The sequence below is a fragment of the Tauraco erythrolophus genome, chromosome 11, assembly GCF_009769465.1.
Source record: "Tauraco erythrolophus isolate bTauEry1 chromosome 11, bTauEry1.pri, whole genome shotgun sequence".
Taxonomy (NCBI): domain Eukaryota; kingdom Metazoa; phylum Chordata; class Aves; order Musophagiformes; family Musophagidae; genus Tauraco; species Tauraco erythrolophus.
The window spans coordinates 20,049,781-20,076,771 of NC_141475.1; the positions used below are offsets into that span (position 1 = coordinate 20,049,781).

At 37.5% G+C, this 26,991-nt stretch overlaps 1 protein-coding gene across 2 annotated transcripts; it reads left to right on the top strand.

Moving 5' to 3' along the window:
• The first annotated feature begins 717 nt into the window (after positions 1-717).
• Positions 718-17,805, top strand: KNG1 (kininogen 1). 2 transcript variants are annotated; one of them, XM_086618580.1, is made up of 11 exons: positions 718-912; positions 3,803-3,913; positions 4,772-4,856; positions 7,338-7,510; positions 9,162-9,269; positions 11,420-11,501; positions 12,636-12,802; positions 14,302-14,409; positions 15,374-15,463; positions 17,020-17,189; positions 17,226-17,805. In XM_086618580.1, exons 1-11 carry the CDS (start codon positions 718-720, stop codon positions 17,803-17,805), a joined length of 1,869 nt encoding a protein of 622 aa, XP_086474706.1. The 2 variants fall into 2 exon arrangements, with proteins under 2 accessions (XP_086474706.1, XP_086474707.1); XM_086618581.1 differs by having other exon boundaries at positions 17,020-17,173; positions 17,600-17,805.
• The last annotated feature ends 9,186 nt before the right edge of the window (positions 17,806-26,991 follow it).

The following is a 26,991-nucleotide window of genomic DNA, read 5'->3' on the forward strand; positions in this document are numbered from 1 at the left end:
CTTGTTCTTGGGCATCGCTTTCCCTATCTGTAATGATAACAAAACACTATGAAGACTGACTAATCCATGGTCCAGAGGCAGTCTTCACATGGCGGCAAAGATGGACACTTTCAACAGCAGCGTAAAGGACAAGGTTTATCGAGTGTTATTGAAGAGTTATGTGACATTCAATGATATGCATCTGTCCAAAGACTTTTTTCAAACATGTTCTGATTTCTCACAAGTATCACAGTCTGAATACTAAACAGATTTATAAAATTTACAGAGTTGTTGTCCAGAACCAGGACTACATTGTCACTGTGACCTTCTTGGGTGTTTTATTTAAGCCTTCTAAAATTCATTCTCAGTAGCAGTTTAGACATTAAGAAAAGAAGCCAGAAAGCTACAAACATTCAGCTTTGTGTTTTGCTCAGGGGCCATCCTGCTTAGTCTAAACCTGTCCCCAGCTGCAGCCATTTAGCCTGTTATCTTGATGGCAGGTGGATAACCTTAGTGTCATTCTGGTGACCACACAAAGTTTATTTAGATAAACTCAGAAGCTTATTTGCAGTATAAACAAGGTATGATGAGAGCCAACCAACCCCAGCATCCACTCATTCTGTTTGCTTACCTACTGCCCCTGAAAAACAGAAGAGGTGACTAAAACCCTGTCAGGGATTAGTTTTCCATTTGGTTTTTAAAGAGCCTTCTAATTCAGGGGGCCTTTTTTGTCCAATTATGAAACCTTTAATTGTACTAGCACTCTGCTGTAGTTTTTTCTCTACTAGAGCCACCCCTCTTCCATTTGAGTTTTTGGACTGTGATGACCCTGATGTCTTTAAAGCTGTCGACACAGCACTGAAGAAATACAATGGAGAGAGAGCGACTGGTAATCAATTTGCTCTATACATGGTGATGGAAGCCAAGAGAACTGTAAGTAGACTTTGAGGAAAAAAAAAAATAAATGGAATTGTTTATCCACTCTGAATCAGATTATCTCTGCCTCGTTTGTAAGAGAGCAAGCATGACAGCAAAGTGTCTTCCAAAATCCTTTTTAAAAAATCAAAGAAATTACTTACACAGTAAGACACTTGCTACCATGACAAGCAGGGATGTAGATTATGTTCTTATCAATGGAACTATGTGCGCTGGTGAATTGCTTATTAATGCAAGGACTAAATAATAGAACATTTCTATCACTAATACAATTTATCCTATTAGTCCACTCTGTTTTCTTCTTTCTCTGTTGGGACTTCTACCCATTTCCATTATCAGTAAGGTTTTCAGATCAACAGCAAAAACAGACCTACTAAAAAAATCTGAATATTATCCTGGCTTTAGAAGAGCTAGTATCACACATAAAAAAGAATGACATGACAAAATTTGGCAATATTCTGAATAAATTGTTTGTGAATACTATTTAATTGACACTAGTTCTGAGTCACAGATCTATCTGAAAGCACTAGGTGGTATTTTAGTCAAATAGGGTGACAGCCAAAATTACAGAAGAAAAAAAGAATGAAACACGATCCTTTGCCTGGAGTCCTTCTGTATAGTGTTAATCTAACAAAAGAGTATTTACCTCTGAGAGGCATACAAAGATGATATTACCATAATAATGACAAGTATTATTTTACTTAAAAACAACATTAGCACTTTTTTCTACTGGATTGGATTTTCGGATGTAAAACACAAGAAATCCAGTGTCACAGAGAATACTTTGCCCTCCAAAATCACAAGACACTCTTAACTCGGGTAGAAATTGACCTCAGAAAGGGAATACGAACGGCTAAACACCTTACAGTAAACTACCCACATCTCCTGGCATCTACCCTCTTGTTTTCCTGTTTTCAAGCTAGGGAGATTTTAGCATGTAGTAACAAAGACTAAAATCTGGCAAACCCTTTATACAATTAATATTAAATGAATAATCCCACTGTCTTCGCTGAACTACACACATCTTCAACAACAGCCAAATGCAAACACCTTCATATCAGAGCTGTAACACCACCTTCCTTTTGCTGATATTTCCAAAGGATAGATATTAGTTTCAGTGTTTTCTCTTAAACAATATTCTGTTTTTAAGAATACATATGTATTGCAATTATTATTCCTCTTTCCTTCTCTAGATATCCAACTTTCCTTTTTCTTAAAAGATCTGAAGTGGAAATCAACTATTACTTTGAATCATTGATCTGACTATGATGTTGAGTAAAAAACAGAAAAGGAATCTGCAATAGAGGTTTCTTCATATTCCATATTCTTTTTCTAAAAAGAGTATAGATTTTACTCATCACTAGTCTCACAGTGTTGAATGCATTAATTAAATAGCTGGTTATTACATATTCATGCAGATTCATTATTGATAAGGTAATAAAACATAAAAGCTGACTAGTGAAAGACTGAACCTGCCCCAGTTAAAGGCATAGCTGTTCATAATGAAATAAACCAGCAACAAATAACATACAGAAACTGTCTTTTCTCACATATTTCATTTACTCACTGAGCTGATTTATTGCAGATGTAGAACACTGTATCAGAGAACAGAATTTGTCTCTTTTTAAATCCACATCCCAGATAGTATAATCTGATGCAGCTCCATAAATGTCAATTTATACTCGCTGAGGATTAAGTCTGTTATATTTTTAGAGACCCTTTCATCCTGTTTTACAACCTGCAACCATTATATCAGGTACCTCTACAACTCTTCGTAGTTGTAGCAATACACAGCAGGAATTGAGAGAGCACAGAATATAATTCTGTGCCTGTACCAGTGCAAATCCAGCCTATTCCATCCACATCAGCTCAGTTTCACTTTCTTGGTACCACTAAGGCAAGAATTATCATTTAATTCTCTCAGAAGTATCATTTGAGGATAACCAGTGTTAAAGTAGAGCAACTGCCTGTGTTTGTATTTGAAAAGGCACATTGGCAGAGCATTTTTAGTGGCTATAAAAGATGAGTAACTTCTGGCTTTAAACCTCCTCTGAAGGATGAACCGCAAACCTAGCAGTGCGTTAATGTCACCCGTAGGCACAGGCTCACTACTCAGTTTATGGCAAGGAGAAAATGCCCCGTACTGATTTACCAACATCAGAAACGCTTCCACTGGCCAGGCCAAACTTTGCTTAGCATGTCTGTATTTCATCTTATGGGATTCCTGAGGCTACCCTCATGAGCAGCTCAGCCTTTATTGCCTACAGAAAAAGGGCAGGCACTGCCAAAGGCTGTCTCCAAGGCATATGCCCTCCTTGTCCCTTTCCTCCAAGTAGGCAGGGGTGCTTAAGTATCCTGTTACCATAAAGTAAAGGCAGTTTGGGCACTGCCAGGCTGCCCAAGGGTTGCTGGCTGCTGTTTCTGGGCTGCCTGTAGAGTTGTACAGAAGGAAAGCAGACAGATCTGGGAGAAAGCCAAGAGTGAGAGAGTCAGACAGGAGCACAGTCCAAGCCAGCAATTATGCTAACTATCTAAGCAACCCAAATTTGCTTATTTGGAGTACACTTGAATATGAGCATAAAACCTAATCATTTCTTTCTGGTCTTAAAACCCTTGGTGCTACAAGTTAAAATGAAGGTAGTTGAGCATATCTTATCTATTGTATCAACACATTGTAATTGCAGGTAAGGGCTCAGTGATATAGTTAGATAAGTTAATTAGTGAGCTACCAAGATTTGGGAGACCTTGCATGGAGGCCAGCAGCTAATCTGAAACTATGCTATAAAATGTAAGGTAACCAATGCATGGTATTTACCTTTTGAAGCTCTTATCTTTTCACTTCATTTATTGCTATGCAAATGATGACATGCATATTGCTTTTATCCAGGCAGGTCCTGACACACAATTCTATGTTAAATATCGAATACTAGAAACCATTTGTTCCGCTGAGGAAAACAAACTCTGGCAAGACTGCGATTACAAAGTATCTGCAGAGGCTGTAAGTATCTGTTCTCTTTAAAAGTTCTCTGTACAGAAGCATCAGCACAATGACCAGGACTGCAGTCACATGGAGAAAAATACAGTTGTGAATTTAATTTTTTTTTAGCTGTGTTGGTTTTGAGAGCTTATAGGACTGAAGTGCAGTACAGAAATGTTTACAACTCAAAAATTAACCATTATAATCCTGAATATGTGCAGAAGGGAATATTTCAGTGTTTCAATATGAAGGTTCACAATAAATTCATCATAAGATACATGCACTGTGAGAGTGTGAGGGCTACAAAATTTTCTATTAATTATGTATAATGGAAGGCTTTTAGCAGTGCAAAGCATGTCTGGCTTATGCCAGTACAGAGCATCTAGAGGAGTTACCATTGGGGTGCACACAGCGTGCAGGAATATTCCACATTTCCAGTGGAAGTCACTGTTACTTCACACAGTACATGATGCAAAGAAAGGGATGATGGAGATAATTGAGTCAATGTGAAATTCCCTGGCCATTACTGCATATCTTGTACTAGCAGAGAGGAAATTAGGTAAATACACAATTTATACAGACTTTATTTATGAGGATGTGTTCATTTCCATTATTGTGATTGTAAATTCTTTAGTTAATTAATAAGCATCAATCACAATACAAAGCAATCTTTCAAATTATCTGTCTGCTCAGTTCATCCCCTACTCTCCTCAATCAACAAAACCATTCCTTTTCCAATAAAAAAACAGCAAATTAAACATTACTACAAACGTACATATGAACTTTTGCAACTATCAACTTTGTTCAATAGCTAGAGGAATTTATAGGACTGTATTGTTCTTCAGCAAGTTTAAGACACGTTGTCATATATTTTTGCAGAAAACTGGAGAATGCACAGCTCGAGTTCACATGAATGATGCTGAAAAAACAAGTAATGTTTCACAAGATTGCAGAATTTTGTCAGGTATGTAATTGTTTGGGGCAGCATTCAACAAGTATGTTGACAAATAAGAATGGGAAAAATACAATATAGAGACTTTCATGTAGTTTTAAAGGTAGAAGCTCCTTAAGCTTCTACTCAGACATTTACAAATAATCTTCCATAAGCAACTATATGTTAAAGATAAAATTTCATTTCACTGTCACACACATAGACTAAGTCACTGAAGCACCACTAGTTTCTATCTACGGTAATGAAAACCAGCACGTGTGTGTAGTAAGTTTCTTCAAACACGAATTATATCAAGTTAAAAAGAATTTGCTTAAGACCAAAAGCATTCCAGTAACTTAGAGACTAGATACAACTTGTCACACTTTAATTTTCTGCCCTTACTTATTCAAGTACGAAATTGTGCCAGAAATTGTGCCAGGAAAAAACTTTATGTGACAAAATTGTACCTTAGTTTTCTCCAAACTAAAGATGACTAAATTATTTCTGTTAAAGTTTACCAAAACAAATATTTACTTCCAACCGAAAAAGAAAAAAAAAAAAAAAAAAAACAACAAAAAAATTCATTTACAAAATAAAAATCTAGCACTGATGTAATTATATGAGACACTGTGATATCTTTCAGACCTTAACAATAAGCAGTACTACATTTCTGGCATATAAGACATTATTATATGGCTATTATCTTCGCATAGTAATTTCCTTTATTAGAAAGAGATCACATTGTTTTAAAGCTTTGCAACAGAGATCTCTATATGCCTATGTCTAGCATTCATTTAAGACATACCCAAGCTAGTTTTAAAATACCAATCTAACTGGTAGCAGGGAGCTAAGTACGTTTTAACTTCAGAAATATTTGCCATGATTTCTGAGATGTTTAGCAGCTTATCTTTGTTTTTTGTCCCTAGTTATCTTGTTTAAAACTGAAATGGCTACACCTACAGCCAGTGTCCTTCTAGGAACGGCAGTACAAAAACTCCATGTTCTGCTGCTGAATAAACACTGGTGGGTTTGGAAGCATTTGTAGGGCAATGGTGACACCTAGTTGCCAGTAAAAGGTGTGTGAATCCCACAGAGCATGCATGGGAAACTTGCATTTGAATCTTTGCTAGAAAGCTAAAATAAACATACATAAACTAAATGGATCACTTATTCAGCCTAAGAAGCTCATCTCTTGTTACCAAGTTATAGCAACTCTAAAAAAAGAATACACATTTGTTCAGCACTTATGAAAATGCTGAGACCACAGCCAGTTTAGAACTGGGGTGTTCTGTGATTCTGTGACACTGTTGTTTTATTATCTCCTTTGTGATTACTCCCTGAAAACATGGTCACGTTTTTCTGTAAAATGTCTATATTTGTCATTACTGAGTCAAAATAAGTGATGCTAGAAATACAAAGGGCTAGAATTCGTTCGAGTACCTCTGGGAAAGCTAAGACTATTGCTTACACTGAGATATTCCAAATGTACAGAGGAGCCAAATCAAATTCAAAGGGTTCAAACAGAAAGAGTGAAACAACAGACCCTAACCCATGAAGGATTTCCCTGTCACGTTAGGTACCATGCTGTTCAGCCTTCTTGGTGGAACAATTTGATCGTACTGACCCTGGACAGGTTCCCTGGCTGGTGCAAACTGGCATAACTCCATTAAAGCCAGTTTATGCCAGCTGAGGATCAGGCACACAAATTTTACTCTAATTCCACAGAGACCACATATTGTCCTACTTTCATTCTCGAGCTCACTGAATCATGAAATTAATTTATGTACCGAACTATAAAATTAATTTATGAAAATCCAATCCATGATTACTAGAAAGGAAAGAGAGTTAATAGGATTAGTAGTAGGAAACAGAAGTTTGAGCATCCCCGTCAAGCTTGTCCATCCACAGCCCATCCAGTTGATTAATCCTGAAGGTAACACCAAGGGGTAACTGGCATACAAAGTGACTAGCAAGGGGACAGCAGCAGAATAGTTCAGGCCCTAAGGAGCTTAGAGTCAGAGCAGTTCACATGGGTGAGCCAAAATACTCCTGTCAAAGTCCCCATCCTGAAACATGGAGAGGACAGTAAACAGCTGCATACAGTAGGTGAGCTTTGAAAAATTTGAAGAATGTGCTTAGTTGTAGTCTCCACTGGCTCTTCCCTGACTGACTGAGGGATGATCCTTCCTTAATGGTGTCAAAACTACGTGAAAGGTTTTTCAGAGATTCAATTACTCCTGAATTTATTCCTCTGAACAAAGTTTGTTGCTGAAACAATGCCTGGATCCAAACATCATAGATGGCCCCTACCACCACACACCAAAGCATGTTTCTAAACACAATGAATGTCTTTGCAGGCCCTGAGACCAAAATGTAGGTTTTGCTGATCATTCCAATTAAAAGCAGGAAAGGCTCTTGCTCATTGAACCTTTTCTCTCATTCTCAGATAGAAAAAATTAAAACCTGAGATTGTTTACATGAAGCCTTATATTTTTTGGTTTGTTTCTTTTCCAGCTATACCAAAGATAACACTTAATGAGGCTACCTGTCTTGGATGCATCCATCCTATATCAAGTGAAATACCAGAAGTGTCAGAAATTCTGAAACAAGCTATTCAAAAGTTTAACAAGCACAGTGCTGAACCTGCCCTTTTTAAGCTTGTTGAAGTAAAAGAAGCCAAAAGACAGGTTTGTATATGATTTTTCTCTAAATTTTATAAAAACAAAACAAAACGAAACCAGGTGCCTTGGTTGTTTTAGGTACATGCTTCTGATTTTGAGGTGGCTTATATCTCGTAGTAAAAGCATATGAAATGCATATAGAGTGTAGACTGTGTAAATATTTCTCTTCATTTATAAGGACTCATAAACAGTTACCTACTGGATTTTCAGAGCTGTCAAACTGATAGTAAACATATTTCTCTGTCTACAGTTGCATCTAACCAGTGTTTAGCACCAGGTTTTTTGCATTCAGTGCTGACACAGGCATCTTGTGTCATCTCAGATGCTCTTGGGTATTCCGCTTGGCCTTTCACTGAAGCTCCAGCAGGAGCAGATCTCTCCTAGGTTCTGTGCCAAAACTGCCAGACTGCACAGATGTCTCATATAGTCTACAGCCTCTCAAACAGCAGCAGGCATCTATGTTTTTGCAATGCAATAGGACCCATATGTCAGCAGCTGCTATACACTATAGGACAGGTAAACCCTACATACAAAAAATGGGTAAGAAAAACAAAAAGTCGACATGTCACTTCCTGAAAGATTTCTGCACACAGGAATATTTGCTTTGCAAGAAATGACTGTTCAGGTCACAGAAATTTGGTGTCATCTGGTATTCCATGCAACAGTTATTTCCCTGTGAAAGGCTCTCCTACGAGTTGGTGTGACATTGCCAGAAAGTATTTTCTTATTTGTTTTTTAACTGGTATATAACCTGACACCAAATACAGGCCTTTTTCTTTGAATGTGTATGTATTTATTTAGCCAAAAAGTGTCTTCTGGTCTCATGTCAATTTGACCCATGATTTAATTCAAACTGTCCTCTTTTTATTTACTGATGCCAATGATCCCCTTAGCTAAAAGACAAGCTTACACAACATTTAAACCACACAACAAAATGTCACAGACAGACTGCAATCCCTCAGCTGGGTTTGCATGGGACTATCATGTCACTTCTGGCCAATAGAGACTAGTCAGATCCCACCACTTTAACTGATCTGTGATGGAAAGATCCTGTATTTAATTCTTGTTTCAGTTTTTTAATCCAATGCTACCTGACCCAACACTGTGACATAGAGAGGTTTCATGAGTGAGAAGCAGCAGCCACAGTGAGGAAAACTGAACTGCTTCCTGGAGAGAAAATGAAAAAAGGGTCACAAATCTGGACAAAACAGTGGGTGGGGAAAGTCAAAGCCCAAGGCAGACACAATTATAGGTAGATGATAAATGCAGGACACTCAATAACAAATGATGCCAGCCGTAGAATGTTACATTATTCAGATACTGTTCTACTATATGTCCCACACTCAGGAACATAGGACTTGCCAAGCTGTATTAGTATAGTCATCTATCTAGACTGGTTTCCTGTCACTGGGAGTAATGAGTAACAGATACTTTGAAGGAAAGTGCAAGAAACCGAGCATTACAAGGCTGCAGGCTTGCCAGGAGAAGCAGAATCCAAGCTGTCCATGAGTACTCTATGACTCAATGACTGCAAAATTATTTAATGGATGGAAGGCACTAGAAGAGTAGTTTTGCTTTCTTTGCTAATCACATTTAATAGTTTAACTTCCATATTTGTATTGGTTTACATACTGTATCTCCTAAATATCTGTTCCAGGTGGTAGCTGGATGGAATTACATAATTAAATATGAAATCGAGGAGACTAATTGCTCCAAAGACCAATTTCAAGATTTAACTCCAGAGTGCAAAACCACTTCTAGAGGAGTAAGTAATCTTCAAAATCTATTTATCAAGAAAATATCATATTAGCAAATAATCATTGATATCTGACTCAAGAAAATATTTATAATCTTGCTTTATTTTGTGAATGAAGTTTAAACACAGGCTTATAGGTAACTGTTTATTTATGCAGTTAGAATGTCCATGTCTTCTCCTGAACTAATAACTAAGATGACCACTGAAATGTTTACAGATTACTCTATAGAATCTAAACAGCCTCACCCAAATACTAAATCCCTTGAGAGGTTCCTATGCAGATATTCAAGGAGTTACTCAGGTACAACCCAGAAAGCAATAATTAAAATTAGCACCGTTTTTCCAGCTTAAGACGTATTTTCAAAGAAAAGTAAGTAGCTGAATTATTACTTAACCTCTAGCACAGTCAAAACAAGAGAGCTTCAAAAGAAATTTCTTAGCAAATATAACTCTAGCTAAACAGTGCTGCAAAACCAGGTACTTCCTCAGCTTCTCTGACCTGGAACAGAAGTACCTGTACCAAAACCAGAGGGTTGCTCCCTCACCCAGCCTCCCTGAACCAGCTCACCAGGGGGTCAGACAAATGCTTCTGTAGATACCAGGTAGAGGGCAGGAACACAGAGTCATAATGAACAGTGGTGGTAAATGGGAGGGGAGGAACCACAGGAGTCCTGACTTGCATCTGCTTCAGCTGCTGTGGAAGTGCACTGTTGAGCGTTACGTTCAGGAACCTCTCGCTTAAAGATTACTCCTCGGATGTCTTGAGAATGTTTCAGAAGCATTGATCAAAAAAGGAAAGAATGACAACACTGTGGTAAATAATAGGAGTGAGAATCAAGACTAGCTGAAGCAAATCTCCCCATTACCCACGCTTGCCCTTAAACCTTAAGCAAGTTACTTAATCTGCTTGAGTTTGAGTTTCCCAACCTGTCACCTAGAGATAATGACTTCTGTCCGCCTCACATAGCGCAGGAGCGCTACTTCATTCACATACTGCTTTGATGACACAGAGTCTGTGGGATCAGATCTTTATCACTTATCCTCTGAACTGTTAAGCAGTCTTGCTAATAGATCAACAGACATTAGTAGAACATGATATTCCAAGAATATTCCGTACCTTAGAATGACCAAATTCATTGGAAGTTGTTTCATACCCTCATTCAGCTCTGCAGGATTCGTTTTGAAATCAGAGGACCAGAATTGCACCCTGTATTCACCATACATGTGAACCACAGAACTACAGTGAGGCATAATGTCATTCCCTTTAACCTGCATAATAAGCCTTGACATCTCTTTTTTTAATTTTTTTTTCTGAATCACTACTAAGCAGATTTCCTTTTACTGATGACATTTTCAATTATCTGTCATAGCCCTAAGATCTTGATCCTGAAGTGTAATGGTCTTTCTTATTCTACAGTTGATTAGCTTCTTTTAAATCAGGGACTTCACTGAAACTTTTTTGAAAATTTACTTACAGTTTATCAACAGGTCTCTTTACTCACTTTTGTTGGTGCTTTTGAAGAACTTTGGCAAATCTGTAATATATGACTTCTGTATGAAACAAAAGCCCTCGTCTCTCCCCGGTGTATTCATGATCCCTAATTCTTTCCTTACTACCATCTAATCACTTGAATGGTACAGACATCAGTTTTATGGGTCGATATATAACCCTCTTAAAAAAAGAACAGGATCCACACCTGCTTTCTTCCAGCCCTAAGATATCAAGGCAATTTTAAGCAAGTCATCTACCACAGTTCCTTTAGAACACCTGAGTAAATACAAGAAACTCAGTAATGTTTGATTTGTTAATCGCACAATCTTCTTTTTGGTCTTTACAGTTTAAGATAGGAATTCCACTGTGTTCTCCATGAAACAGGATTCTGGCTTGTAAAGCCTCATTTCCTTCTGTAATGAACACATACAAATAGTTCATTTAGTTTCTTTTTTATGGTTTTATTTTCTCTGAGTGGTCCTTTTGAACCCTGATCATCTCTTGGCTCTGCAGACTGTCTGTCAGACTTCTTCCTCTCAGTATATTGAAGGAAGGAAGGAATTATTAGTAACATGCTTGACTTCTTCTGTTAGCAGGAAGGTATTAGAATGTGAGCTTGTTCATTATTTCTAAATAACAAGGAGTTGTTTTGTGTTTTTTACTCCAGCGTGTAGGTAAATGTGATGCCAAAGCATATCAAAATGTTCACGAGCAGATCATAGACATTGCAAGCCAATGCAAGCTTCCAGGTATGTCGTAGGCACTTCCAATTTTAAAAGTTCTGCAATTTTCAATGGTTTTTTTACAATTGTAAAAAAAGGCAAAATAAAAATACAAGAGATGAAAACAGATATAACAAGTAATTCTCCTGGGGCCAAAAAAGCATTGCCTCTTAATGAAATATTACCACAGATATTTTTTTTTCATTTCCTACAAGCATTTCATATACATCTGAAAGTTACTTTTTATCATTTGTATACTGCCCTGTTTCAATGCTATGGAGCTGGTTGCTGACTCTCATTTGGAGATTAACAGATACAAACTCAAAGAGTATAACCGTCCTACAAAAATTAATTGCTTTCCACCACAATGACGAGCAAGTAAATATCATGTCGTTTAAATAAGTAACATCTTCTAACTCTCCAAAGAGCTCCAGTGTATTCTTTTGAAAGGCAAAGGAGCTGAGGACTTCAAGATCTCGTCCAAAATTGGTAATTCACCTATTGATACTACCATTGTTTATTTCATATTGCATGGCTATACTTACATTTGATATGTTAGAGGCTTATTTTTTTTCCCCCAGCAAATAAATTAATTGGAATTTTTAAGTTCATTACAGTCAAACTCCCAAATGGTTTTCTTGTTATTGCTTTTTCCTCCAGCCATCTATTTGGACACAGATTATGACAGCTTCAGACCTTTAGAACAAGGAGTACAGTACTACTCCATGTAGTAAATGCTGCATTCTCACCCATTCAGACTAGTTTTTCCTCAAGAAATTATAATTATATTCTTCAACACACTCATTCATTGCCAGTAACAAGCACCTCTTATTTCACCTGGATCAGGTCTTTCCACACGTGCAGATGTTCCCTCTCTTGATTGGCTAGCTATTCACAATTGGTACACACAAATTCTTGTTTCTGTGAGAAAACTGTTGTTAAGTGGCCAGTGTGACACTAGGTGCTCATGCAGTGCTCTTTTAAATAACCAAGATATGATACTGCTGATCACATAAAACTCAGAGATATTTTGGTTTCATTTGATAGACCCAAACACAAAGTGTTCCAGAAAGCCGGGGTTTATAACTAACTGGTTTTCCCAGCCTTTATCTACGTTGAATCTTTTGTTCCTTCTAAGGAAATCTATTGATTTTGTTTCAGTTGAAGACACAGTAATTCCTGCTGCTCGCACTGGTTGTTCAAAGACTATCCCAAAAGACAGTCCAGAACTGAAGAAACTACTGAAGGTTTCCATGGAGAAGTATAATTCGGAGAGCAATCATGACTTCCACTATAAAGCTGGAGAAATAGAAGCAGCGACAGTTCAGGTTGGGATATACCACAGAGACGAGGAACAGACATGACAGTGTTCCTGGTCTGAGATGAATGTTAGCTAAAGTTCGTATTCGGACTTGAAAGTGTTTTCCTCTAAGTGTTGATACAGGTGGTAACTGAAACATGCATGCAATTTTTCTTGCAAAATTTTATCCATCTTGGCTTCCATTCAAAAGCGATTTTAAAATCTCCCATTTCTTGTTTTTTTTTTTTATTTTTCTTAAAACATCATGATTTTAAAAACATGGGAAGAAGGTCGACTTAGGCTATCTGATTTCTGTACATCTACCCTACTTTTACCAGCCTGTGTAAGGTATAACATATCTTATACTTTTAAAGTAAAAAAGATTTATTACACGAAACTACACACTTGATCCACCACACCAATGGTTTATGTTATTTAAGGCACTGTCCACCCTGCAGTAGCTGTAAGCTTCAAGAAATGGGGCTTCCCAATTTCCCTTAGAAATCTGTTAACTTATATACTGATTCTGCTGCTAATAATAGTCCAGCTAGATTCAGAAGAGAACATCTGTGCATAACTTAAGATATACAGATAAATACAACTGGATAAAGAAGAACAAGGAATCAAGAAGATAATATTGGTCAGTGTTTGCCTTTGCCTTGTTGACTGTCCCAACATATCAAAACAGAGGTTTAGAACGGAATTGAAAATAAGCCAGTGGAGTAGTTCAGAAAATACTTTATCACAACTTCTCCTGAGCTTCAGGGCTACCATTGGAGAAGGCACTAAAAGCACACCAGTTTTTCTGAATAGCTCATGTTATCTTACTAATAATAGCTGTGTTTTCTCTTCTTTTAAACCTTTTTTCTTCTTTCAAACTTTTTTCTTCTTTCTCACTTTTCATATCATGATTGATATTAGCATGCATATATTTTTAAAACGGACTTAAAAGAGACAGAATTTCATGTTTCGACTGATGTTTCTGAAGCAAGATACATTATCTCTGGAAAAAATACTAAGAGAACTCGTACCAGGCACATTCTTGAACCCATGCAGTTTCTCTCCTTAACGCATTTGGCAAACATGTTCATTTTCAACTGAGCCTATTCATCACATACTTCATTTTGCTCACATTCCACTTTTCTTACATTATATTTGGCTCTCTACAGCAGTATCTCTAATGATTTCATTTGTTATTAATTAAATTACTACAGGCATCCAATAAAACAAAGCCAAAACTGTGGGCCTGATATTATTCTGACCATTCTGTTTCCTTCAATTTCAATGCTGGAATTTTTGAGAATGGGAACTGGAATAAATAAGGTGATTAGAAGCAGATAGGTTTGCTGCCAAATATTTTCATATTTGTTAACATTGTTCTTAACATATGTTGTCCCAGTGGTCAGGACTTGTAGAATGTAAGTAGTATAAGCTTGTAGAAAACATCTTTCCTGTGAACCCTTTCAATAAAATGCCTTTATCACAGAAAGCCTTAGCTAATTGCTAAGCCTCTTGCTAATTTTTCAGGTGGTTGCAGGACAAAACTACCATTTAACATTTACAATGCTGAAGACAAACTGCTCAAAGACAGAGTTCGAAAAACTTGATGAAGATTGTGAAGCCACACCAGACAGTGTAAGTAATGATGATGCTGCCAATTGTACTGTTCCTAATGGTCAAATTAGTTCGCACCAGAAATTGTAAACAATTAAGTAAAATCACGTCCTGAGTTCTGTTACCTCTTTCGGAAAACTTCTGTTTGAACAAGAAGGACATGTTTCCCTGTTTATAACCCAAGTCAGTGACAATGTTATAAAACATGAAGCTTGAACTGAGTCACTCCAACTGCAGGATCAGTGTTTGCTGCAAGGTGAAAGGAACTTTCTTCTGATGATAATGAATCACAGGAAGGAGGAGAGGAGGCTGCTGCGAAATGAAACAGCTGCAATACTCCCGACTCTGTGGACTTGCAGCTAAGGAAAACACAAGATTGGAGTGTTACTGGTGTGCAAAAGAATGGAGTGCGTGCTGCTGACACCCGAAAAATGTGTTCCAGATACTGGAAAGTAATGCTGATAGAGTCAGAAACCATTGGCAAGGGAGTTGGTTGGGAAAGAGAGGCTTTATTTCCCATCTCTTTTCCCACCATATGAACGGTGCTTACCTTTGAGATTCTGTTAGTGAAGCAGACACTAAATAGGAAAAAAACCCATCTTTTTCCCTATCTAATTCTCCTGAATTTTCGTAGGAGAAATACCATCAATAAACAATATTTCTTATGAATATCATGAAGATTAAGCAGTTAGTGCTCCAAAAGTGCTGGAGATGAAAAATCCAATTTTTCAAGATCCAATCTCCAATCCAAAGTTGAAATAAAGTGTTCACACAGGCGTACTATAACCTCAAAAGGCTAAGCAGTGATGTGTCCCAATACAGATCTCCATCACTAAGATGGATTTCACAGATATTTGGGTAAAGTTCCAAGAATATTTGTATTTAAAAGTATTATTAAAAAAATCATAATTTTTTTCAAGCACAACTCTTCCTTTGTGTCTGAAGTTTTGTTACCTCAATGTGTTGATTTTTGTTTTGTCAACAGGTACCATTGTCATGTGAAGCACAAATTCATGTGATCTCATGGGACGATGAAATCTTTCCCCAGGTTAACTGCTCTAAAGAACGGTCAATGGTATGATTCCTCTTCATTATACATCATCATAAGTAGAGCACAGAACAAAGGCAGTCACTAAATCCTTTATCCATTTCAAATTATCCCATATTTTGTACCAAAAATAAAGGAACACAGCTCTTTTAACAACCTCAGTAATGCCACACTCCTCCCTCTCACCCTCTAACCTCAGCAGCTTGTTACATCAAAGTTTCACCACAAGGTAAGACAGTGGACAGCACAGTGATTACAGAAATACAAAGGCAACAGGACAGAGAGAACATTCTGCCTCTTGACTACTCCTTTGCCTTACCTTACTTAAGCTCTGAAGTATCAAGCCCCATCAGCTCCTTTGAACTACTATCCATACTAGGTTTAAAAATTGAGACAAAAATGTCTTTTGCAACACTAATTATACCCAACAGTTTTCAAAAGCATCTGCAAATCTTTTCATATTAGTAGAGTAGCAGATCTCCTGACACGAATTGTCAATCTCTGCAGGAAGATCTTTCTGTTTCCTTCCTGCTCAGCTCCATGATTAACTAGCCCTGAGCATGGGTCAGATTGAAAATTTCAAAATGGAATATAAATCTTTTTTATTATCACAGCTTCTTTAGTTCTAGTGACTGCAGGTGTTCTAATAAATGCAGGGACTCCCATGCTCCCCAATGAAGAAGAGAAGATACACTGAATAAAGTGAGATTGATTAACTTGCATTCATAATCAATAACTTCACTGTGCTCAGCACCTTCATAACTATCTATTCATTCACTATGTATCAACTAATAAATGTCTCTTCTCTTTGTTTTCACTACAATATTGTATCCACATCAACCTTCAGATTTAGCTCTATCCCAAACAACCCTGATTTGCAGCTAGATAATAATCAGACACTTCGGAGGACAGAAATGAAACCCATGTTGGATAATGACTGTACACCATGCATTCAATTTTTGTCTTCCAGTTGAATGGTCATGGAGGAATAGAGATTACTCAATAACAACTGAATGTTTCATATTATCAGCTCTAACCTACTAATTAGGTTATTTCTAAATAGTCTTATGAAATATGCGTGTCAAATCTAGAAACAAAATATTGAATAGTTACATTTCATATAACAAAATGGCCCAGATCTTTTGTATATTCTGGTATTGAGACTAGTCAGAGATGTGTCAGCCTTTAGCATAAATTGGCTTTATACATCAGAGTGTTATATTCTAACAAGTATAGAGACATTTAATCCTAGAAATCAAGCGTATTGTTCATAAATTTAAAACAGTACACGTTTTCCTCTCTATAGTATCATTCCCATGTTATACTGGCAGAATTTCAGTGATATATAAATTGTCCTTCTAACATATAACTGCTAAAATACTCGAGTTATTTGGGAGGATGTTTATGTTTCCATGCTTATCACAGATAGAAAAGATAATTATTTAGTTTATTTTAAAAATTTCATAATAGATTTTTGCTAAATGACTCATGTATTGCAATGAGCGAACTTCTGAATTTCCCAGATATGAAGCTATTGTTCTTGTTGATGTAACGAATACAGCTATTATTGTAATGTTTTTTAGACTCTAGTTCTAAGAAGGCCTCCTGGATTCACACCTTTCCGAGCCCTGCTTACGCTAAACCAGCCAAATGAAATTTCATGCTCTGATACAAATGAAGAAGAAAGGCAAAGTCCTGACAAAGAAACGACAGAAGATGGTGGACAGGAACCAGAAGGTGAAGGTGAACCTGAGCAGAAACACAGGCATGAACCTGGGCATAAACACAGGCATGAACATGGGCATAAACACAGGCATGAACATGGGCATAAACACAGGCATGAACCTGGGCATAAACACAGGCATGAACATAAAAAGGATCATGAGTTTGACAAAAGGCACAGGCATGAAATTGGTTGTGGGCACAGAACTGGCCATGAGTGCGGGCATAAAAAACACAGTAAAAATGGAAAACATAAACATCCAAACCCCAAATTTTCTGAGGAGTTCCATGAAAGGGTTTTTAATCAAAATGAAACTGTCCCATCATCCAGTGCTGAAATAGCATCCGAGCTAGTTAAACCAGGGCTTGCAAGAAAGGAAAGGAGTACACCTGCAGAACCACTAATTCTTCCTGATACTTCTTCATCTAATGGGTCACCAGATCACCCAGAATCTCCTCTCCCTAGCTGTCCTGGAAAACCATGGAAACAAATTACAGACTTCCCAGGTCCTTCTAGCTTCCCCAGAGAATTCACAAATGAAGATCTCTTGCCTTCCTCAACAGCAAACATCAATTCAGCAACAGAAAATTCAACACCTCCCCAAAATGAAGCGAAAGACCTTGATCTCTCAGATGCTTTACTATAAATTCAAACCTTGTAGGATCCTTTTCAGAAATGATACATAGAAAAATAAGAAAAATACTGCCTTTTGAAATGTATAAAATGTGAAGAGGCAAAAGCTCCTATTCTGTTGGCTCAGATACTCAAGCAAGTCACTAGCATTTCTGGGGATCTAAGACCATATGGCAATACTCTGCATTTGCATACATTTGCAAAGATGTAAATCAGGAAATGGCATCGATGATTCAGAACCAGTCTAGTACAGGGATCAGACAAGTCAATAGCCTTCTGCTGCAGATGCTGAAACTGTATCTCATCTGCCTTAAGTCGCTATAAGCACAACGTAAATCACTGCATCAAATCTCGTCATATTATGTCAAAAACTATGGCACAAAGAATTTTGCAGATTACACAAAGAATCTCAACCAAATATGGGTAAAACAAAAGCAAGCCAATATAGAGCAAGGATGCCTTTCTTAGATATCTGAAATAATATTTCTCTAATTCACTGAAGTGAACCTTTTAAAAAACAAAATAAAATAAAGAACCCGTTTTACCTGTCGATTTATTTAAACAAATTAATATTACCAGCAGCCTATCACTAGCAGGTTGTTCTGTTGAATGAGATAACAGGGACAGCTGAGAGAATCCTAAATAAAATAACTTTATTATTCCCTTGCATATTATGTTAACTACACAGTAGAGGCACTATGAGTGACAGATTTTCATGTGGCAGAGGTGTGCAAATATTACAGATCAGATGATAAAATTGCAAACACTTGAGTTACCTAAAATTTGTCAGCTTTCTTCCATTATTAGGTCATGCATAATCTAGAGACTGGACTGAATTTTCTGTTCTATCTTCCAAAGGTTGAGGTTTTGGTGGAATACATTAGCTAAAAAGCATCAAATATTTCTGGCAAATTAAAACATTTCTCCTTCTGTATGGATCCAATGACTTATTCAGATGAAAAAACTCCCAGCAATAAATAAATACTTTAATGCCAGATCAGTTCACCAGTTTGAACCACTACTCGGTCCTGTGGAAGGCTATTGAAAGGGTAAGACGATACAAATGGTAACACTTTACCGATTTTGTTGTAAAAGACAACATTGCTTGAAACCACAGTAGAAGTATCCTCCAGTACAGCTGCAGAGACAGAAAGGATATTCTCTGAAATTGTTCATCTCAACTGCTGGGATTGCTGTGGCACCAAGACTTTATACTCAACAGCTGGGAATGTGTCCTCCTTTTGTGTATTATGCTTCTATTGCCACCACCTCACAGGTGAGGGAGAACTAGATAGATGAAGAATACTTAGAGAATGTGAAACAGACGAAACAATAGAATCAGTAAGTCTTGGCACAAAAGGTCCAGAAGGATCTTGAAAGAGAAGATAGCTACAAGGAAAGGTCAGAAGACACAGAAGTGGAAAGGACAGAGGCAGGGTGGAAGAACACAAATGGGGTGAAAAGAACAAAAGAAAACAGCAACTTAGTGGCAAAAATGGAAACAGAGTGAATAGGATGGAGAAGTGGGGGAAGGTAGCATGGCCAAGGAGCAAAAAAGGACAGGAACTGGAGAGGGGAGGAAAGAGCGAAAATAAAAACCAAGAGACCTGTGCAGGAGAGTCTCTCCAATCCTGACACGACAGTCCCCTACAAATCACAGAACTGAACTCATACTCCCTGAATCTAAACGTTCCCTGACAGCATAAGCACTCTTCTCCTCTGCAGTCCTGCTTCCTACAGAGGTAAACGACCTTCTGCGCTCAGTTACTTGCTCAGCTCACACGGTAGGTACTGCTCGCACTCTGAGCAAAACAACTCAGCCTTTCTGATAATCCATGTTGAGGGACAACCACGTGCAATTTCCTTTCCTTTATTTTTTCTAATTGCATTGAAAGCTACATTAAAATGATATTTTAAAATTCATTAAGTCCAAAATTTGAAACTGTTCCTGTGAGTTATGGTTATGGACATCTAAACATTTTTTTTTAACACAGTGTAATTGGCTGCCATATAGTCATATATTTAGATAAATAGTTAATGATCTGTCGTGACTACTGATACATAATCAGAACCGCTGTACTTCCTTTCTTTATGAAAATAAATTTGCCTATTTTTAAGAAGTCATACAACTTAGCTGAAGCCCCATTTTAAGGAAAGATATAAATATAATAACACCTGAATGTATAATTAATCAAACCCTGCATTTTTTTCTTTCATTCCCTTCCTTGCAGAATAAAATGCAAAGTCTATCTTTCCTTTTTAGTACATGACAAGCACTGAACTTACAAAGCTAGGCAAAGGAAGGCCTTGAGAGTTATCTTTAGTTGTTTGCTCCTTTAGTTTTTTCTGAATATTGACTGGTATGATTTTGGCTATAACTGGGAACTCTTTGTGTATGCTGTATTATTAAAAGGAATGTCAACTCAAACCAGTTTTTCTTTAAATTACTGTAGCACTTCAAGTAATGCATGCAAAATTACAATAAAAGAAATAAAGATGCAAAGATGAGAAAAACAAAGTTTTATTCCCATCTCCAGCGTCCCTCATCTGAATGAAAAGATAGTCACACTTGTGAATATTCTTCCCACAGAGCATGCGTACGTGACCGCAAGTAGTGAGACACAGACTGAGTGGTCAGAGCAGGGTGAGGCTCCTAAATTCTTGATTGATTTGAACTTAGTGCATGCTATAGCGATGATGTGAGGTTTCACTAATGTTTCATACAAAGATGAAAATTTCAACTTCTTGTGTTTATAGTGACAAAATAATTACTTTTAAAAAACCACTCCGGAATAAAAATCAAAATGTTCCAGTCTAAAAATTTTGGAACAGAATGTTCTGATATTTTCAGAAGGGGATATGTCCATTTCTCATTGACATGTTCCCACAAAAAGTTTTAATTATAACAAAATAGCACTTTCTGATGAAAAAATACGCTGTCAGAAAACTACTAACCAGGGCTTTTTCAGATCTCACTGCAAAACTACCAGTTTCTCCTATTGCTGGAATCACGTTGGAGTGCTCTATCCAGCATGCATCAATGCTTAAGCAGTACTGTTCTCCGTGGCCAGGAGATGGCAGATTTTTCTCCACAGGGGTTTTATGATCTCCAAATTCGGAGTTTGTGATTGCCAGGAGGGGTTTCGTAGGCTTAACACTCAGCATTTCTTCTGGGTTAGTAACACTGTAGATTAAACCACCACATCTGAGCAATCGGTTTTAAACATTAAGCTCCATCAACAGAGCACAAAAAGTTTGCCAGTTACTTATGATGTGCAAGGTGTATAAATAATGCTTTAATAATTTCATAAAAGTAAAAAATAGTAGCTAGTCTTGCAGCAGAAAAATTACATTCTTACTGATCTAGATAATTGGAACCAGGAGTCTGGGGTATGAAAATATGTCTGAATTAAACCTGTGTTCATGATACTGCTGAGGTTCAGAACCACCTGACAGCCATTCTGCAGCTGTCTGGATTTAACGTTGTTAAATCTCTCTCTCTTGTTCATCCCATCTGTGACACAATATGTATTTGAATTAACGTATGAAAAATTCCTCAGCTTCACTATGGGTGGCCTATTACATTTTCTGCCTTAATTCACACATGACGTTTTAATCACACTCGGCAATTCCAACTACGCTATCCCAATTCCTCTAACGCTATTTTCACATAGTGTAACTAGCCATGGGAGAGAGAGATGCAAGTACCTGAGGACAGAAAATAGGGAGAATTAACGATGAACACTGGCATTTGATAAGACCTAAGAACCCATTTCTTTCCTTGTTTTCTCAGGTCTCTCAGCCAGCAAGATAATTGCTCCAAATTTAGAAATATCAGCTCTGAGGATAAAAGGGGCCCAAGCGGTTATAGAATTAGAAATGACAACAATGCACAGCCATTGTCATGTAGGCAGAGCTGTACCAAATCCAGTGTACAAATTCCTCAAATATTCTGACATAAACAATGGGGATAGATATTTTCAACTCTGTAACCAGCTATTCACACACAACTCCTAATTCTGCTGTTTACAAGACTACGTTAGTATAACTCAGCTTCCATAGTTTTAATTAAGCTTGAAGTGAAGTTCATTTGGTAAAATGTAATTAATAACACAATGTTTCTACCGCATTCTAAAATAAGAGGAAGGCTGCTTTAAGGAAGAAAAGGTGAAGGTTTTCCTAATTGGGTAAGGCATCTTGCTACAAGGAATACTAGTATTACTGCTGCTCCTGAACTGGTTTCAATCTGCTTCTCAGTGAAAACCCAAACGTAAGCTCCAAAGGAGTAACTGCTATCAGGATGGAGTAACAGGGAGTATAAACCCGATAGCGATTCTTTTCTGTTCTGCCATGAATACTGATAGTGCTGATCTGTGCGTTGAAGATCAGGCATTAAACTACCAGTTTCACACAGCAAACTACTTACCTTGCTGTTTCAGATCAAAGTGAGCCACAGAGAATCAGAATTCCCCAAAGAATCCAGAGTAATGCCAAAGAAGTATATTTGTTTAAAAGCTGAAGAGGCTGAACCCAAAATACATTTTATGAGAAGTCACTGTATGAATTCAGTGGATGACCTTTCATCTCCCGCTGGATGTACTTACTACAGGAGCCCTAACAGACCTTTTGGCTTGAAATGAAAAAATAATTGTGTGAGTGAAAAACAAGGGAGTAAACAAACAAAACTGCTTAAGGCAGGGAATGAAAGAGGATGTACCTCTTATCCAGTGAGGATGTATTTTTAACTGAAATTTAGATTAGTATAATAAAAACTCAAACAGCTCAGGTAGACAAGAATGGAGGATTATTGATTTCAAGGGGGGAACACAACGTTCATCAACCGAACTGGGGGAGCTATAGCACATTTAAAGAAAGACTTTGACCTACGTGCCCAAAACACTGTAATTCAGTACCTTGAAAAATCTACCAAGCACATGTAAAGAAATTTAAACAATACAGGAACATCAGTTTATTCTCTTATTCTAACCCTTAAGCATGGCAGAAGTTAATTCCTTGCCATTCAATCCAATAGAAAAAAAAGATTAATGCTATAAAACATCACAGAGAAGTAAATCTATTATAGCTGAATTCTTTTCATTCATATGTGCCAGCTGTATATTAACTGAAAGAGTAGTAATGCTCACAAAATTAATAAAAATCAAGAGATATAAAGGGACATAGCTCAACTTCCCAAGAATCAATCAAGTATTGGCAATATCCTTTTGTTCCAGAAGGTATCTAGAATTCAGACTGACTATTTAAGCCGTTTTGTGACTGTTAAACTAAAATCTCTTATTTGAGTGCAGAGGCCTGATGTTAAATTGTGCTGAGAAGCCTGTGCTCCCATTAACTTTGAATAGTATTGCAGGTACTCAGCATTTCTGAAAATCAAGCCTTAAAGCACTCGGCCAAAGCCTGTGGTGTAAAAACCTGATACTACTTAGAAGAGGCTGAGATGCACGTTGAGCAGTGCAGTACCTCCTTGCAAGCAGAAAAAGGAAATTATGGGCAGCATTAACCCTCAAAATAGCTCTTATATTTTGCACTAGTGGCTTAATAGCTTTTTTCCTGAGCATTAGAGCATTCTGGGCAACATTTTGCTGTACTTCCTTATTCTCTTGACCACTTCCACAATATAAGCCAGATGGAAGAAGCAGGAAAAACAAGCATAAAGTACAAGATCACCTCTTTCTTCAGAGTTCCGTACACACGTATGGGCAGGTTAGTAGATTTACAAACAAGTCCTCTGCTTCGTTTAGCTTCAGATTAAGTTACTTTTCTACCATAAGACAACCAAGACACCTCTGGAACTTTTGCTAAAGCTGATAGATCTGTTGGTCGTAGCTGTCCATCTAGCATAGGAATAGTGTCGATATAAAGGTCATAATGCACTTGCACTGCACTTAACACACTGCACACAGTGTGTTAATCAGCCAAGACAATTCTGATTAGCACTACCGTAGCTCTTCCCTTTTCCACTGTAAATACATATCAGCCACCATCAGCTGGAACCAATTAATATACATAATATTCACAAACTTGTGAGAATAACTTGTCAATTAGCAGCATTGTGCTTCTGGCTACCTGTTTTTGTCAATGAAGAACCATATTAAATTGATCTAAGATTGCAACACTAACCTTCCACTAAATATTTATCTAAGGCAACTAAATTTTAGTCTGCATAGGGACCATCCATTCCTTCTTGAACAGTTATTCTACACAGAGGGGTTTATTATACAACCACAGCCATACTTATTTGAATAAGCACCTCAGATTTCTGAAGAATCCAAACTGGTTTGATCTGCAAGTTGAGTGATCTCTTCTGAAATGCAGCACCTAATGCTTTGTGGATCTCAGTCCTAACGCAATTACTCACTCTGGCAAGATATCAACAATTGTTCAGAGCAGAATATGACTAAACCCCTTGCTGACATTGAACTAAATCACAATCACTTGTATTGCCAGGGGTTGCCTCAATCATGGGTTAAGATTTGATCTTCATGTGCACTGGCTTAAGAGACTTATGCAAACCTTAACAGGATGTCGTCAACCACCGACTGCACTGGGGACTCCAGTAAATAAAAAGAATGAAGACCGCAGAAAAACTGCCTGGAGCTAATGAACTTGACAAAATTAGTCTGAATCATAAAATGAGTCTGACTAGTAAAAATACACTTTAGACACCCAGTTCTTCATTATGTATCTTTGAAGTGGCAACTGATGTATTCATGATCAATATACCTCACCCAGTGGCACTTACAACTGGGAAATGGCATGTATGAGCTAAGCACTATAATCACAAAGAATAGCAATTTCACAGCAAGAGACTGTAATGCCAAAAAAATTCTGGATCCCTAACATACTTTTATTTACTTACAGTCTGAATTGCTGATTCTCGATCAAGCTAATAGGCTGCTATAGGAGAAATTCACTCTGACACAATCTTCAACCAGACTGCAGAAGAAATAGTCAAACATCATTTGATAAATGGTAATAAAGTGCAAAACAAGAATTTGTGAGCAAGGGCTGTTCTATCCAAGCACACTCAATAACACAGCAATCGGATGGTTAAGCCATTTCAACATACTATTATCAGCATGGCTAAGATGGTGTTAACACTGCCTCTAAATGTTGTTTCATTCTCTCAAGGCCCCCGCTATGCAAACATGGCAGGCGTGCTGGGTTTGCTGTGCAGGGCATGTGGGTTCAGTCATCTCAGAAAGAGCCAAAAGACTGTGAGAAGGAGCAGGTGAAGGATAGTAAAAAGCCACAATATGTGACATGTTAGACAGATGTAGAAACAGCAGCAGCTTTTGGATGAGTGTTTTGCAGATAATTCTGCAATGATAGTGAGGAGTCTGAGTCTGCAAAGTTCACCCTATTAAAGAGATTCCACAGAAAGCATGTCTGATGTCAGTTCTGTAGTTAGTATTCTTGAGTATCTAATACTTACTTTTCAGTTATTTATTATACATTTTTACTCAAAAGACAGCTACTTAGATAAACGAAGATGAAAGATGTTTGGTAAAAGGTTGATAGATCAATATATCGTAAAAATCTTACCATAAAAGATAATTTCACTTGCATTTTGAAAGGATTCACAGCACTGCATAGCTAAACATAACATCTGACACATTTTAATACATACAGACAGAATTCATCAGCTCAAGATTATGCTGAATTTTTTTTGCGGCACTTTTTCTTCTTCTTTATCTACCTACTGTTTTTTCACAGCTGTCGTTACTGAGGGGAACAATATCGATGGCAAAGTAGTATCAAAAAGCAGCTATCTTGAAGCAGCACTGAGTATTTTCTAAATTATAAAGTCACTCCTCTTGTCCCTCCTTCCTTTGCAGTATTTCCTCCTGAAAGCATAGGAATGCGCCTGCTTGCTCATCACTCTTGCTACCCTAAACAACTGAGATAGCTTTGTTCTTCTGCACCAGCAGTTCTGCTCATGAACACTGCAACTGAATTTCCTTTTTTAGACAGCAAGGACGCAGACTTTCTTCCTCTTCTCCCTCCCTCTGCCTCCCCTCCCCCTCCTACAGTCTTTGCTGTGCCCTCATCTTACCTTCAACAGCAGAAGAAATCCATGCTGCAGTTTTTTTCCTCGTTAGCAGCTCTATGGCAACAGTAGCTCTGAGGCAGCGGTCCTTTATGGTTCTCATTTTTCTCTTTCCTGCTGCATAAAGACGCACAGTTTGTTTGCCCAGTAGATTAGCAAAGACAATTCTGATGTGATGTAAATTAACAAACACAATTCCGATGTGATTTCAGAAAAAACATGCTCCCAGGCGTATGAAGTTGTATTCCCAGAAGAGCTGAATGGTAGTAATGCAAAAGAGTAATAGTAAAGGAAATCAGAAAACTCCTTTTATGTAACATACTGTAAAATCACCTTCATGATACTCAGCTTTCTTGGGCAGAAACGTGAAAAAAAAAAAAAACACCTCTGAATTTTTTGCTTAAGCAAAATATCACATCCAAATGAAGTCCTGAAACTAAGTGTCTTGTCATCATTTGTCTGAGTCTTTATTTGTTATTAACACATAAATGAAATTAGCTGTTTGTTAAATTCTTGACAAAATAAAAAGAATAATGTCATACAAGATCGTGCAGTCTCAGAACCCATGGAAAAGTGTATATCAGAATGTATTTAGAAATGGTAACACAAGCTACAGGGGACAAAAGAGCCAGCAAAGAAGAAATACCAGTAACTGAGTGGTTATCGAATGCTATAGTGTCAGCCGGCTTCGAAGTTTGGATTTTCCTGACTTTGCTGCTTTTAAACTAATCAGAAGAATAAGCGACAAATAACTGTTGAGTCTGATAGCAAAAAAGCAACTCCTTTAGACTCAGAAACAATTATTACTAGAAGCGTTTAAATCAAATTAAACTACCTAGCACAAGATAAAACCACTTTGAATAGAGGCACATGTATGTTCTTTTGATTATTTATTGCCAAAAAAAGCCAATAAATTATAATCTAACCACTTTCAATACAGACACGAAATAAATGAATCAATACATTTCTGTAATTCGACATGAGCTCCCCATTTCTGCCTCCTGCTGTGCAAAGAACAAAGGCTTCTGGCCACTGCCAGTTGCTGCGACACGACGTATTAAAGCGCGTGCCCTGGCTTAGCACAAGCCATGCCACGCTTACTCCTGACTAAAACAGTGTGATCACCTGCAT